The following is a 15,397-nucleotide window of genomic DNA, read 5'->3' on the forward strand; positions in this document are numbered from 1 at the left end:
ACTTTTTAAAGTAAATGGTAATACAAATGAGTTAGTGTGGGTTGGTTTTAGGTATTTGGTCATGCCTTAATGGTGTGACTATCCCACTCTCAATTAGAATCCTAGAGGGAGATTGTGCTTCAAGAAGGTCCTCAAAGTGTCTTGCATTTAGACAAAAACCCCTAATTAGCTTAAATATCATTGTAGCTTGTACAAGAGTTTCATAACACCCATTCACATTATTTCTGCTTCCCTCACTCTCAGGTGGCATGTCTAGGATGACGTTGCACATGCAATGTCAAAAAGCATCTTCATTGTCCACCATGTTAAGCATAGTAGACATTATTGGCTAGTATTTTGCCAAAATAAAAAATGTATTACTTCGAGTTCATGTCCACATGTAAAATGGGAGCATGATATCCTATAATTATTTATACCATAGTTCATAGACTTGGACTCAGAGAGTACTCAACAAGCCCAAAATTTTCAACTCAACAAAAATGATTCAGTACAAAGCAAGAGAATCCGCAAAGGAGATGTCCTAGCCTCCAACAAATAAACACACAACGAAAACACAACACAAGAAATAAGATTTGATACCAAACACAACTCTTTATTCATAAAACAACTGATTACATGCAATGTGTCGGGTTGTAAGGCCTTCCCGGTTATGGCCAAATACAAAGCAAGTAATAGTTCTACAAGATCAAATCCAAACCCTAGCTAATCCAGATCTACACTCTGGTAGAAACCTCCAAGAAAACTCTAAACTTGTGCTCGCAAGCCACCAAGCCATCTCCTTGTTTCCCAAGCCGTAGCTACTAGCTCTTCTCAAACTTTGCTCCTCTACTTCATCCTTCTCTCCAAGCTTCTACTAAGAAGAGATCACACCTTGAGAGTTTGATTACAAATGATCATATGCCTTGCTTAAATAGGCACTTACCACCCAAGATGTTATAAAGTGGGATAAAAGGTAAATGCAACTACCTTACACAAATATTTAATTCCCACCCAAATACAACTAAGCACCACCATGTGACCAATTAGAAAATTATGTTGCCTTTGTGGATCACAACAAACATTAAATGCATGATTTAAGGAACTTTCCACAAAATTCTAAGGTGCCACCTACACACCTTGATAAATGAAATAACAACTATTTTTATTTATTTCCTCTATATGCCACCTATGCACCTTGGTAGACAAAGAAGCCATTTTTTCTCAATTTTTCTATTTTCTATTTTAAAATTTTATTTTTATTATTTTTCCGTCTATTTTCGTCACTTTCCCTCTCCTCCATTTTGTTTTCTTCTTTTTAATCACACCCTCTTTTATTTCATGGTGCAAGATGCTCCAGCATCAGACTCCCAAGTAGATAGAAAAGTATGTCCCATTCTTTGATTCCAAAAGAAATTTCTCCAACCAACTTCCTCTTCACCAAAGCTTTCTAATCCATCCGAGACAGAAGAACAAATTTGTACACCAACCATCTTGGCTTCATCCATACACACATCTGAATCGAATGAATCTCAGCAACCCAATTAACATGCTCACTCCTAGGAACAAACTAATCGTAATGCTTCGCCATCAATCCCCGTAACTCAGGCAAATCAGGAACACACAGATCCACAATAGCATGCAGATCCTCAATCACATCAACAACATCCAACTCCACATTAGTAGCAACATCCATATCAACCATATCAGCAGTAACTAATACATCCTCAATTATTTCAGCAGCACCATATGAATGCAAATCCATATCAGCAACCATATACAAATCCCCATAATCAGCAATCTCATCATCCACAATAAGATGCTCAGCAATTTTCATGCCAAATCCAACCAACTTATCATGAAAACAAATCTCCTTTCTAGTCTCAACATGGTTAGGAATATCTTCTGTAAGCTCAAATATCTCAGCAACAACTGCAAGATGCTCTGTAGGTTTCATATCAGATTCCACAAAATGATCAACAAAACCAACCATACATACCTCTTCAACTTCAACAAAGTCATCCTTTACCTCTTCCTCAATGACAAATAGTCTTCTTCTCTACATAATCTTCTTAACCGGCTAGACAACTCTTCTGGATCGATAGACTCCAACTCCATAAATCTCTATAAAACTCAACTATCCCTTCCTAAACTCGATCGGTCAATCTAGCTTCCAACTGAGAAGACATCTATGGAACTTCTTCTCCACCACATCATGGAGATCTGCAATCATTCCAGGGTCCAATCTTCTCGGAGGCATCTTCTAAGATTTTCACAAACCCTCTGCAACAAATCCACAAGGTCAACCAGATCCAACTTCACTCTGATAATCTTCACCCGATGTCCTAGTGCAAACTGCCTCACATTCGACGATCTGTCCACATGCTCAGGAACTCTGGCTCTGATTCCATCTGATGCAATACAAGGCAGGAGAATCCCCAAAGGAGATGTCCTAGCCCCCAACAAATAACCACACAACACAAGAATAAGATTTGATACCAAACACAACTCTTTATTCATAAAATAACTGATTACATGCAATGTGTCGGGCTGTAAGGCCTTCTCGGTTATAGCCAAATACAAAGCAAGTACTAGTTCTACAAGATCCCTCATGATCCAATCTAAACCCTAGCTAGTCCAGATCCACACTGTGGTAGAAACCTCTAAGGAAAATCTAAACTTTTGCTCACAAGCCACCAAACAATCTCCTTATTTCCCAAGCCAAAACTACAAGCTCTTCTCAAACTTTTCTCCTCTGCTTCATCCTTCTCCCCAAGCTTCTACTAAGAAGAGATCACACCTTGAGAGTTTGATTACAAATGCTCATATGCTTTGCTTAAATAGGCACTTACCACCCAAGATATTACAAACACAACCAATGTGGGATAAAAGGTAAATGCAACTACCTTGCAACAAATATTTAATTCCCACCCAAATACAACTAAGCACCACCATGTGGCCAATTAAAACATTACATTGCCCTTGTAGATCACAACAAACATCAAATGCATGATTTAAGGAACTTTCCACAAAATTCTAAGATGCCACCTACACACCTTGATAAATGAAATAACAACTATTTTTATTTATTTCCTCTTTATGCCACCTATGCACCTTGGTAGACGAAGAAACCTTTTTTTTCTCAATTTTTCTATTTTTATTTTTATTATTTTTCCTTATATTTTTGTCACTTTCTCTCTCCTTGAGTTTTTTCTTTTCTTTTAAAATTAATCACACCCCCCTTTATTTCATGGTGCAAGACGCTTCTGCATCAAAAAACTATACAAATACTTGGCAACATGTAAAGTACTAAAATTAAAATCTCTGAAAGGAACATTTTTTTTTTTGTAAAATTCAGTTATAAAATATATCAAATAAAATATTGACATCTCAAAAGAGAATGCACGTTTCTATAGAAAAACAGCAAGTGAAAAACACATTTTAACCAGTGTTTTTTACCTTCATTGACATTTTGACCCACCTTTTTTTGTGCCTATAAAAACACTAGAGTAAAACTTGTGAAAAAACGTTCACCAAGAAAAATAGAGGGTACCTGCAGAGTTTGCAGAGTAAGGACTGGAGTCTGAAATAAAGAAATATAAAAATCCTAAAGAAATTGATAAAGGTCATAATTTCAGATGTCATGGATTCAAGCAAAGAAGCATGAAAACAATCAATTTGAATAAATATTATTTTACTAGATTATGATTTTTATGTTGCATGCACTAATGAGCACTCTCACTCTATTTGCTTCTAATAATAATCCTGATCAGATTATAGTCTTTCAAAGCACAACAGTTGTCTTAGAGAGCCATAAAACTCAATATTCATAACATAAGTTCTCATCCTATTTGAATGATGATTTGTACAAATTTTAGCAACAATACTGATTACACCAAAATATGAAATTATTAAATAGCTAGTATGCTCCTCCAAAGATATCAACTCAGGAAATATTAAATGCAAAACTATGATCTAAGACAGAGAAGATCCAAAATACCACTTACTTCCTTGTTGAGGAACTATCAAAAAATCTCCATCAGCATTTGCAAATGCACAGGCTTCCATAGATGCATTTGCAGCATACCTACAAACATAATTCCATAAAAATGCACAAAAGATTTTTTCAGAAGAAATGGGCTTGAATAAATGTCAAAACAAAGGAAACAGTGGTTTTGATTATAATATGATGAGGCTAGATCTGAAACTAGAAAATCTTAACTTCCTGTGCACAGTAAACCAGTATTTATTATGTGGGAATAAGTTTGGACACTATGGGAACCTTTAAGGCTATTTAAATGTTTACCGTCAGTCAACAAAATGTTATTGTACCATCAAAAATTGTTTTTGAAATACTGTGATGCCCCCCTTTGGCATATTACTTAATTGTGACTTAAACAAAAATTGCTCAAAATATGACAAAAGATTCATCAAAAATTACAATGTAGGTATACATTCAGGTAAATAGATCGCAGCACAATACTCAATGTTGATTAAGTCATGAATTAGCTGTAAACACCTTGCAAATCTGCTAAGCTAAGAAAACTCATCCCTAACCCAAGAATGACAAAACCAAGGACCCAGTCCCCTAGTTTGTTGAAGTTAGGAAAAAAACCCCATCTCTCTAAACCTTAGCTCATCCTGCAAACCCATATCCCATCTGGATTGGAATTCAAAACTGATGACTTGGTATATTTGCCACACTGTTGCTAAATAATATTTCTTGATGGATTGATGATTAATCCATTCATTTATATTTGAATTCTTTAATGAATGCTTCTTGAATGAATTTCTGGAGTTATATGCATTGCCGAGTATATCTCTGTATTTCTGCTCTAAATAGGGGATCTGATTTGTTTTTAGTACTTGTAGATGATTGGAAGTTGACGTCGAATTGATTGATATTTGAATGATTGATGTAAGTGTGATTGATTCATTGCTGGTTTGTTTGCTTGATTTCATTTCTCACTTAATGTTTGATGGATGATTGAATGATTTCCCATGATTTGATGTATTGGTAAGTAATAATTTTCAGGTTGATTCTTGAAGGAGTTTCTGATTATATATATAGCTGAATGAATTAATATTTGATAAGGAACTTCCTAAATTTATATGCTGAACTGATCCTCAAATTGATATGTTGAATTGATTGTTGATGATTCCCTTCACAGATAAATTGTTCTGACTATCAAACTTGCAATCTTTTAGTTTGACAGGCCATGGAAAATAAGAACCTAAAATCAATTTTCTTTCTTCACCCAAGACCTGTAAATGTGAGAATCACATATTGTAACATAAAATTATACATCACAAAATATCCATATGATACTTAACTTCTTTACAATAATACCTTTCTACTTCTCATTTATTACCTATTTCAGACTATACAAATCAAACCCACATTACCTGAATTCTCCCCAGATGACTAATGAATCAATGATTATAACAAAGTTATTGTTATTATGATATCTAAATTCCCCTTGAAAGACTAATAGAAATAACAAAATCAATGTTAATGTTGGAATATAAAAAGCACTGAGAGGTGGGGGTGGTGAATCAGTAGTTACTTAAAACTTGTTCTTTTCAATTTTTTACAATTACAACTTATAGTTATTGAAATATGAAAAAGAGATGCAATAAGAACAAATTACACAATGTTTATAGTGAAAAACCCCTTAGGGTAAAAAATCACTTTGAATCTGAAGCTTTATTAACCTCTTGGGAAAATCTTTTAGAGCTACAACTTCGGGAAGCACCAACACCCTGTTTTTAGAAACATCAATTTCAAAGTACACGAATCCCTTACACTTGAAGCACCAACTCCAAGAATGAAAGAAGAACCAACTTCCAAAATGAAGGAACGTAATACAAAATCAGAGGATGACCAGAATTCAACTCCAAGTTGAATACACTCTGCAGGATAGACTTCTTTTCTTGTTTACAACTAAGTTCTTTTTTCATTAACAACAAATATATGTTCAAATCTTCCTTTACATTTGATCTTTATCAAAACAAGAAAGCTACAATCTAATATGAATCCCTTAATTTGATAACAAGATAATAGATTTGGATGCAAGAAGATAAGTTGATTAAATGATCTCCAAACTGTTAGCCTTCTTGAGAAATCGACAACTAGTTTCCCCTCAAAACATGAAGGGTTCAAAATGTATATTTATGCACCATTAAAACATCTGATTAATGATCGATTCAAACCACTGAAAATTAGATTATAAACCCTCCTCAGTCTCTGTTCATACCCTGCAATCGTCAATCAATCAACACATTTCAAATTTGAAAGAAATATTATTACGATTCAAAAGTCTGTCTTGTCAACTGCATACTATCCTTCTGGTCTACTGCATGTATCTCTCAGAACCTTCTCTTTTTTCACAAATTGTTAAAGTGGACTACATTTATTTCAGATTAGAATATGTATATCTTTTAAATTTTCTTGAACAATAATTTTACTAACTATTTGTTTCCTTTTTGCAGATTATAATCAGAATGAAGATAATTCTTATATTTCACAATATTAAAATGAGTCTGAAACACGAACAGTGAATTCTTATTATTCTATTATAGTTCCTGTAATATATATATATAAGAATATTTATTTAAATGTGATTTACCATCAACCATGTAGATCATGATCGAATCAATCTCACTTAAGCTACAAACTTAACACTTATAAATGTCTTTTGTTGTTATCGAAAAGCCCAAAAACCTGTCCAAAAACAAAGTAGATCGAAACCAGGTAAAACTGTTAAAACTGAATTTAACTGTCTTGGTTGAAATGAGTTTTCTCTCTCCAACCACAAGTATTGAAGTTTGTAGCTGCGATAGAGATCTTTACCTGTAATTTTATGAGAGAGAAATTTGTTTGTTATGATCGTTACGGTCATCTTCAGCTGAAAGAGATATTTGTGATTATATTTAAGGTAATGATATGTAAAAAAACACGTGTCATACGTCATGTGAAGAGACATGCATATGTAATATATAAAGTGTCAAATATGTGGAAATATGAAGGGTCTTATTTTTAAGAATTAAAGAAACTTCATGTGAAAGATGAAGAGTCTCATGCAACCTATTTATATGATTTCTTGGTATATTGTAAATCAATCAAGTGGAAAGCCATGTACTTGAATATTTTATGATCAATAAAAGACATTTTTCTGGTGTGGCTGGGTTTTTCCCTTCCAATGGAAGGGTTTTCCTAGGATAAATGTATTTTGTGTATGGTTTATGTTCTTTTATTTATGTTTATCTTTATTTCTGGGCTAAAACATTAACATGGTATCAAAGCCTAGTTTTGATAATAGCTGTAAATGAGAATGTATAAGATTATTTGTGTAGGATTATTTTGAAATCATATTTCTAGCATGAAGGAAATTGATCATGCATTTTGAGCTTTTTGATGTCCTTTATGAAGCTCGTTTGATTCATCTTGTCGAAGTGTCATTCATATTATTGATTGCAGATTTCTGTGTATATTATGGAAGAAAATAATGGATTAAATTCTTCCCTTGGTTCCTCATTTCTCCATTCAATCTATGATCAGATCTTCTGTTTGTCTGTCATGCTTGGCCTCATCAGTTTCTCTCCAATCTTTGTCTACTTTTTAAGAAAGTTGGTCATCGTTATTTCTCAATGGGTTTTGAGCACACAAGTCTTGGACTCCGACTGTGCGCAATCAAATTGCCTTGATTGATACAACGATACATGATGGATCTCAGTCATGAGTGTTCTGATTCCTTCTCAGAATGCTGGTAATCTATAGCTTCTCAGAACGTTGGTGATCTAAAAATTCTTTCATGTGAAGTCTCCGGGAAGACTTTTTCTTAAGACCCGTCAGATTGTTTAAAATCCCCTTATGAGTCTCAGCTGATGATGGTTTAAGTCAATTTATGTACTTTTGAGGTTGTCGAGTGGGAAAAGGATGTTTTGATATTTGCTTCGTGAGGCAACATCCATCAATCTTTGTGCATGCAGAGTCCTAAGTGGGAGGCAGCTGAGATAAGTTGGAGGTTAAGGCACAAGTTCAATCTCAAGATGACAATCAAGATGAATCTCTTGCAAATGTAAGGTCTGCATTAGAATGGCTCATGGCAAATGGAATTCATTCATCTTAATAATTGTTAGCCCTAATATTAACCATCATCATCCACTCAGCATGTTGCGTGACAATCAATCTGTTCGTGTGCTAAGAACAAATGAGAAATGATTATCGCTAAAGGTTTTTGGGAGTTACAGCATGTCATGTTGAAAGAAATAGGAAAGTTGGTGTTTCTTAAAGTGCTCTCTTGGATGACAATTGTTCTCTCTTCAATAACAATTGCTCTCTGTCATGATTTTGTAACTGTCGCTCATTAAAATAATCCGGTGACCATTTAGTGGATAGTGGAATCATCATTATGATTGCAGTAGTTATGCAATCTTTTGTGCTAATGATTATAGGGAGATTATTGAAGAAGTAACAATTTGCGGATTGAAAACTTTCATCATATATGTTCTTTTTTTACGACATCTGAATTTTTGGTATTAAACCATGATAATTGTGTACAATATTTTAGTGTAGGGCAAAACCCAGTTGTGTCAGATCTATCACCACTTGTAGAAGCGGGTATCCCATAAATCACTTTATTCTCACAGAAAACCAGAAATCTTGGTAGATTCTTTGGAACAAGAAATTGACACCAAGATTGAAATAGCCCTCTTGTTACGACACGTCAGATCCAATCTCTATTACAATATCAATATCAAGCATGGCTCATATAGGCTCTAGAATTTTCTATTCATATGTTACATCACATCGGGGTTGGAAAAGTGAGTTTTTGAGGTGGTCTTCTCACTCGGACAAAAGGCAGCTTTTGCATCTCTCCTGTAATGATTGCCTTTTATTGTCAATTTTTTCCAATTTTCCCATGAATGAAGAACAATTTGTTTGGAGTTGCATGGTACAGAGTAAGTCAACTCAAGATCAAATACTCACTTGAGATATAGCTGGAGAAAGATTAACATATGCGCATAACACAAAGAGGGAGATATGTTGCATCAAAGATGTGGTGGCTTATTGTAGCACCTAGATCGTGGAATGCGTCTTAGAAGCAGTGTCTAAATAAGTTTTTTTTCCCCTTAATTCAGTTTTGCAGGGATTGAGATTTAATATTTATCTGAATTTTTGGATGCCATTAATATGAGTTTTAATTCTGGGTTGTGAAGTGTTTCTATTGATTAAATTTATGTTATGCTGAGATAACACATGTTAAGTGAACTTATCATCTTTGGTTGCAACTATGTGTGCATGCCTGACTAAAGATCTCTCTCTTGGCAAGAGGAAGAGTTGAAGTTTGTCGCTGCAATAGAGATCTTTATCTATAATTTTATGAGAACGAAATTTGTTTGTTATGACCGTTATGGTCATCTTCAACTAAGATATTTGTGATTATATTTAAGTTAATATTATGTAAAAAAAACACGGCATACGTCATGTGAAGAGAAGTGTGTATTTAATATAAACTGTTGAATATGTGGAAATATGAAAGGTCTTATTTTTAAGACTCAAAGAGACATTCGTGTGAAAGATGAGGAGTCTTATGCAATCCATTTATATGATTGCTTAGTATATTGTAAATCAGTCAAGTGGAAAACCACGTGATTGAATATTTTATGATCAATAAAAGACATTTTTCTTGGGTCGCTGGGTTTTTCTGTACCAATGGAAGGGTTTTCCCAGGATAAATGTATTGAATGTTTTGTGTAGGGTTTATGTTCTTTTATTGCTATTTGTCTCTAGTTCTGGGCAAAAACATTAACATGTTCTGCAAAATCTGACTCAACACCATTTCAGATATGTCTGTTACTTTTCTACAAAGGTGTAATAGTTGGGGTCATGTTTAACACTTAATATGTTCAAAATTCATTCTGACCAGAAACAGGTAGTTATGGATTTAAAATTGTTTAACCATAACTAATTACATAAGGTGTTTAATCATGTATCAAATTTAACACTTACAGTGATAATTTAAAACATATTGAGGATTATAATTCACTATAAACCATGCCTTTCAGTATCAGTAATTAGCTTCCATATCACAATGTCCACTGAAACATTCATCTGAGACATCTAACCAACATGCCTTATTGACATCAGTGACAAAACCAAAGACCAATTCACCAAAGGTTCAACAGTTATCACAACTGGTATTATCTCAAGAGGTCAAACAACTAATTACAGCACCATTATAAAAGAATTCCATGACACATAACACCCTCTTGATTGTAGTGATCACTTCACTAATCATGTATTTGTCTTCTTTTGTCCCATACTAGTTGCTGGATAGTCGAGATTGGTATCAGTTGTCTACAACATTCAAAAGATACTACTATTTGGTTTCTTCTCATGCTTTGGAGACAAAATTCATTGACTCAGATAGCCTGTTGTGTACCTTGGGCTATTTAGTATTATCATGTATATGGGGCACAAAGTAGCAAAAATGTGGTGCACGTAAACTTTGGTTGGCTATATTAGGTAACTTGTTATATATAATGGGTTCAACGGCCTAAATGTGGCAGAAAGTTGCATTGACTGTTTATCCTCGCCCAATACTACTAAATGAGGGAGATTATATAGGAGATTCATGTCATTGTAGAGGCATCACATGAGACATTTTGTTTGGTTAAGCTCTCATACTGGAAGATACATCAAAGTGACTCTTTCCTAAGGAATATATACGATGCAAAACTAACTCAAGGGTATGCTTTATAAGTTATTAAATGTTTAAGTACATTGATAGCATTCTCCTCACTTCTCTTGTGTGATTCTAATTTTTGCATATCTCTGTCATTGTATAAGACGCAATTCAAATTTATGCATGTAAAAAGTTAACAACAATAGGGGTATTCAATACAAAATTGTAAGTGCTAATATTTTAAAATACATTGATACAATGATGTAATCTTAGTTTATAGTAAACCATCTTCCAAACTATGTAATAGTACGATCATTTTTATCATATTTTTAAAAGATTGCAAAGAAGGAAACTCAAGTTTCTTAGTAACTATTCATAAAATGAGGATCATGTCAATATCACACATTGCTTGTACATTGAAAACACATGAAATCCATAGTAACTTAGTATGTGTGGTCGAGCATTTTCCTTCAAGGTTGGATCATTAAAATATTCTAGAACTTAAAAATTCTCTACAGAGTAATAAGGGACTTCCTCATTTATTATTTTAATGAATTTTGATGCCCTTTTCACTCCACTTTTCACATTTTCTCTACAAACGATGAAATTCTAAAGAGAAGAAAGTGGAAGGTCAAATATAAAATGCTCAAATTTATCAACAAAAGATGATTTGGACTGGAATAAAAGCAAAAAAGGTTTCAATCTGAGGGTTTGTCTACTTTCCAGAGATTATCTCCATGTTTCTCTGGATACTTTACTTTATAAAAGTAGATTGATAAGTTGTTTTATACTTGACTAGCCACTTTCATGTTCTAAATGTTGATCTGCTAATTTGACATATTTCATATTTGTTCCATTTGATCACCAAATAAACTTCACTACCTATATAGCCCAGGAAACTTTTTAAATAAAGTAATGATAACATGACAATATTTCACCATTGCATCATTTTCAAATTGCTGAGCCATGATTCTAAAGCATTGGAAGCTTATCTTATAGAAAAGTCAGAAAATGCAGAGTGCAAAGAGTGTCACTAATTAGTATTTTTCCCCTAATATTACAAAATTCCAAGGCAAAATGTCTTAGTGGTAAGAAAATATGGGAAACTCGTTTACATGTGCTGCACAATAACATCAAAATACAATATTCCCAACTCACATGTGCACAGCAAATCCATGTCGAAGAAATGAACTACCCGCTCCACAAATTGTGAATAGTCCATCAATAAAGTTTGTTTTAGTATCTGGAATACTCACAGGCCTCCAACGCAATTGTGTAGGTGTGGCTGAAGTTGACGACTGATTAAATTCACTAATCAGATAATCATGTGATGGAATCTTAGGATGAAAAGGTTCATGTGTCACGGAGGGCTTGATACGGTACAGCCAACTGCAGATAGAAATGCAAAGGAATATGTTATAAGAATATTAACATAAAATCAACAATCTTTTAGCGTATCAAAATCATACAGAGTGCAGATAGAACCCATAATACAGCCTCTAATTAAAATAAAGAATGACCAATATTTCCATATAAGAAGCAGTGTGCAGGAAAACATTTTGTCATGTTAAAGCAATTACTTAGATATAATCACATTCTTAAGGAATAAAAAATAATAAAAGCTTTCCCATCTGTAAGGAATCCCAAATTTTCAATACATGTGATAAAGTTAGTGCTGCAGAATTGTCATATTCCTGTTATGAAAGATATGGAACTGCACAGCTATACAAACATAACATATTTTGAATGCATAGCTTGTTAATATTGATTTGTTGGCATATATTTGGGTTGATGCAACAAATTAAATTAAGCATAACACACAAGTGAAATAACCCTTTTCAATAAGTTGCTGCAGCTTCAGATTTAATTGGTTGCACCTTATATAGACAGCTGATTCATTCTCTGATGTATCTAGTTAATACCAGACCTAACATCTGCTATGCAGTTAACACCTCAAGTCAGTTTGTGTGTGAGCCTAGAAGATTTCATCTTATTGCAGCCAAACATGTTCTAAGATATGTTCATGGAATGATAAACTATTGTATGAAATTTTTATAATTCTAAGGATCTTCATCTTCGTGGTTTCTCTGATTCTGATCAGGCAGGGTGTATATCAGATAGAAAGAGCGCTTCAAGTTTCTGTTTCAGCCTTGGATCTGCTATGGTTTCTTGGTGCAGCAGAAAACAAGGATGTGTTGCTCAAAGTACAGTTGAAGCTAAATATGTTGCAGCTTGTACAGCAGCTCGAGAAGTTTTATGGTTTCGTAAACTTCTTGCTAGATTATTTGGAGATTCTCTTGATCCTACTGTAATCTTTTGTGACAATCAAAGCTGTATAAAGCTTTTAGTCAATCCTGTCTTTCATGATAAGTCCAAGCATATGAAACTTAAGTATCAATATTTAAAAGACGTGGTTCTCAGAAAATCAGTTGAGCTAAAATATGTCAACACTAATGAGCAAACTGTCGAAATTCTTACCAAACCTCTACCCAAGGTGAAGTTCTCTTATTTTAGAGACAAGCTAGGTATTGTTGACTTTGAGACTCTTATTGATAAGAGTCTCAAGCTGTGATTTTCTTTCTTGTTGGTTATAAGTAATTTGTAAGGACAGTTATGATAACTCTTCCATTTATGAGGAAAATCATAGTGAACATCATGTAGAGGGAGTCCATGATAACATCACATTGATAGATTTTGTAATGGGTGTTGGATGTCATGTTCAGAGAATCCATGACAGCATCACGTTGAGAAAGTCCGTGATGTAGGCTGGCTGTGATCTTTACAAGTTTGTCATGTTGACTAATTCCATGATTTCATATAATAATGAGTTATTTGTTCTCTTATTGCCATGTTGAGAGAGTCCATGACTGATCAATTTAGTTGATTTCATATTTGCTAAGAGGAAGTGTTAAATTTGTAGCTATGTATGAAATCATAAATTTCTATTTTCTGTTTGTTTGAAAAAACCTGTGATATGATTCATATGCAGCAGAGTAGTTTGATCTATAGCCATGTTAAAGCTATTAAAGGTCTTCATACTGTGGTTGGTTTATTTTATGCTATTGATTGATCTCAACTTTCGTTTTAATGTGTTAAATGTTTCTACTTGGCGAGCAATATTATTATCGTGTCAATTGTTTACAGTTTCAGATGTATGCTAAGTCGTTTCTATATCTCATTGTAAGACAAATTACTCTCATAATTGTGGTCCATGCTGGAAGGTTGTTGTCGTGTCAATTCTGACTCCTTCCGTAACTGTCATGTCCGATCTTCCTTGGAAGTTCCTTGGCATAAAGAATTTCGGAAAAGGTCGGAGACAGCACGTTTACCACTTTTGTGTCATGCCCAATAAGAAGAAAAACGTATGTGTCGTGGCATCTATTTTTTTCAAGCATTTTGGAAAAGACAATATGTGTATCCTGTGAGACATGACCACTCTAGTTTTTTTAACGGGCTGCGTTCCTTGTATATTGGGAAGTCAGATTATTCTTCCGTGCAGAGTTTCTCATCTACCGTGTAGTCTGAGATACTTATTCAGTTATGTGATTGTATGATCATACAGAGATATTACGTATGGATATTTAGTTCTGTTTGTTTTGGAAATCTAAGCAAAAGTCAACATAGCTTGTTTGTAAGCTTATGCATGACTATCAGCTAATGCTATTGTCATTCAGATTTAATTTGTAGTTGTTTAGAATCTGTGAAAATCTCTATTTTAGCAATTTCAAGCATTGTAATTCCTTTTTGTAATAAAACATGCAAGTTTTGTGGGTTGGATTGTTTCCCTCTATGAAGAGGGTTTTTTTTCTATTGATTTTGAAGGATGCTGTAAATGTAATAGCACTGCCATGTTTTTTGGTATGTGTGTTCCAAATGGCAGAGACCTCTAATTTATAATGAACAAAGGCTATGAAGAGACACGTCCCTTCATGGGACATGTCTATTCAATAATTAGATATTAACAAATGATAATATCTCACATAATAATATAATATTTAAATACACACACAAATATATATATATATCAACATATCACACACACACACACATATAACTCACATAGATATATTACATTTATATAACTTCAGTATAGTCTCGTGAGTTTATCCAATTGAAGCTATCAAACATTAGCACTCCCTCTTAGCTAGGGAGGATAAACACAAGAGAGACATTATATCATTGGTAATATTAGGAATGGCAAATTTTAAGGATATCTTTGATCGGAAGATATCCACCATCTTGATATCACACTTGATATCATGAGTATTGTTCTTCCAGAATATCAGCATATGATATTCACCAAATACTCTAAGTAACATTTTGATATTGTGAGTATTGGTCTTCCATAATATCAACACATGATATTCACCAAGTACTCAAATAAGGTTTGATATCACATCTGATATCATGAGTATTAGTCTCGTAGAATATCAACACATGATATTCACCAAATACTCTTTGAGTAATGGCCTTCCAGAATGCTGAGAATGCAAGATATTCACCAAGTACTCTTATAATGGCCCTCCAGAACACCAAGTTGCATAACATTCACCATGTACTCAAAATAGTTTATAAGGTATGTGCACACTCATTCTCATAATGCTTACCATATAAACATCCACCACGCAAAGTATAATCTATCATGATCTACATAGACATCGTAAGATATCCATCATAATAGAAAATTAAGTAATTGTAAGATCATCACCTTTCAGTAACTTCTACAAATA

At 33.8% G+C, this 15,397-nt stretch overlaps 1 protein-coding gene across 1 annotated transcript in view; it reads right to left on the minus strand.

The window, feature by feature from the left end:
- The window catches only part of HGO (homogentisate 1,2-dioxygenase), a 110,349-nt gene that overhangs the window by 63,365 nt on the left and 31,587 nt on the right, over positions 1 to 15,397 (minus strand). Inside the window, exons 2-3 of the mRNA XM_089817803.1 lie at positions 11,826 to 12,056; positions 3,984 to 4,063 (exon numbers count right to left, since the gene is read on the minus strand). Of these exons, the coding sequence (XP_089673929.1) occupies positions 3,984 to 4,063; positions 11,826 to 12,056 (311 nt within the window). The remainder of the gene's footprint in view (positions 1 to 3,983; positions 4,064 to 11,825; positions 12,057 to 15,397) is intronic.

The sequence above is a fragment of the Cupressus sempervirens genome, chromosome 1, assembly GCF_028749045.1.
Source record: "Cupressus sempervirens isolate cs-2001-9-10 chromosome 1, ASM2874904v1, whole genome shotgun sequence".
NCBI classification, from domain to species: Eukaryota; Viridiplantae; Streptophyta; class Pinopsida; order Cupressales; family Cupressaceae; genus Cupressus; species Cupressus sempervirens.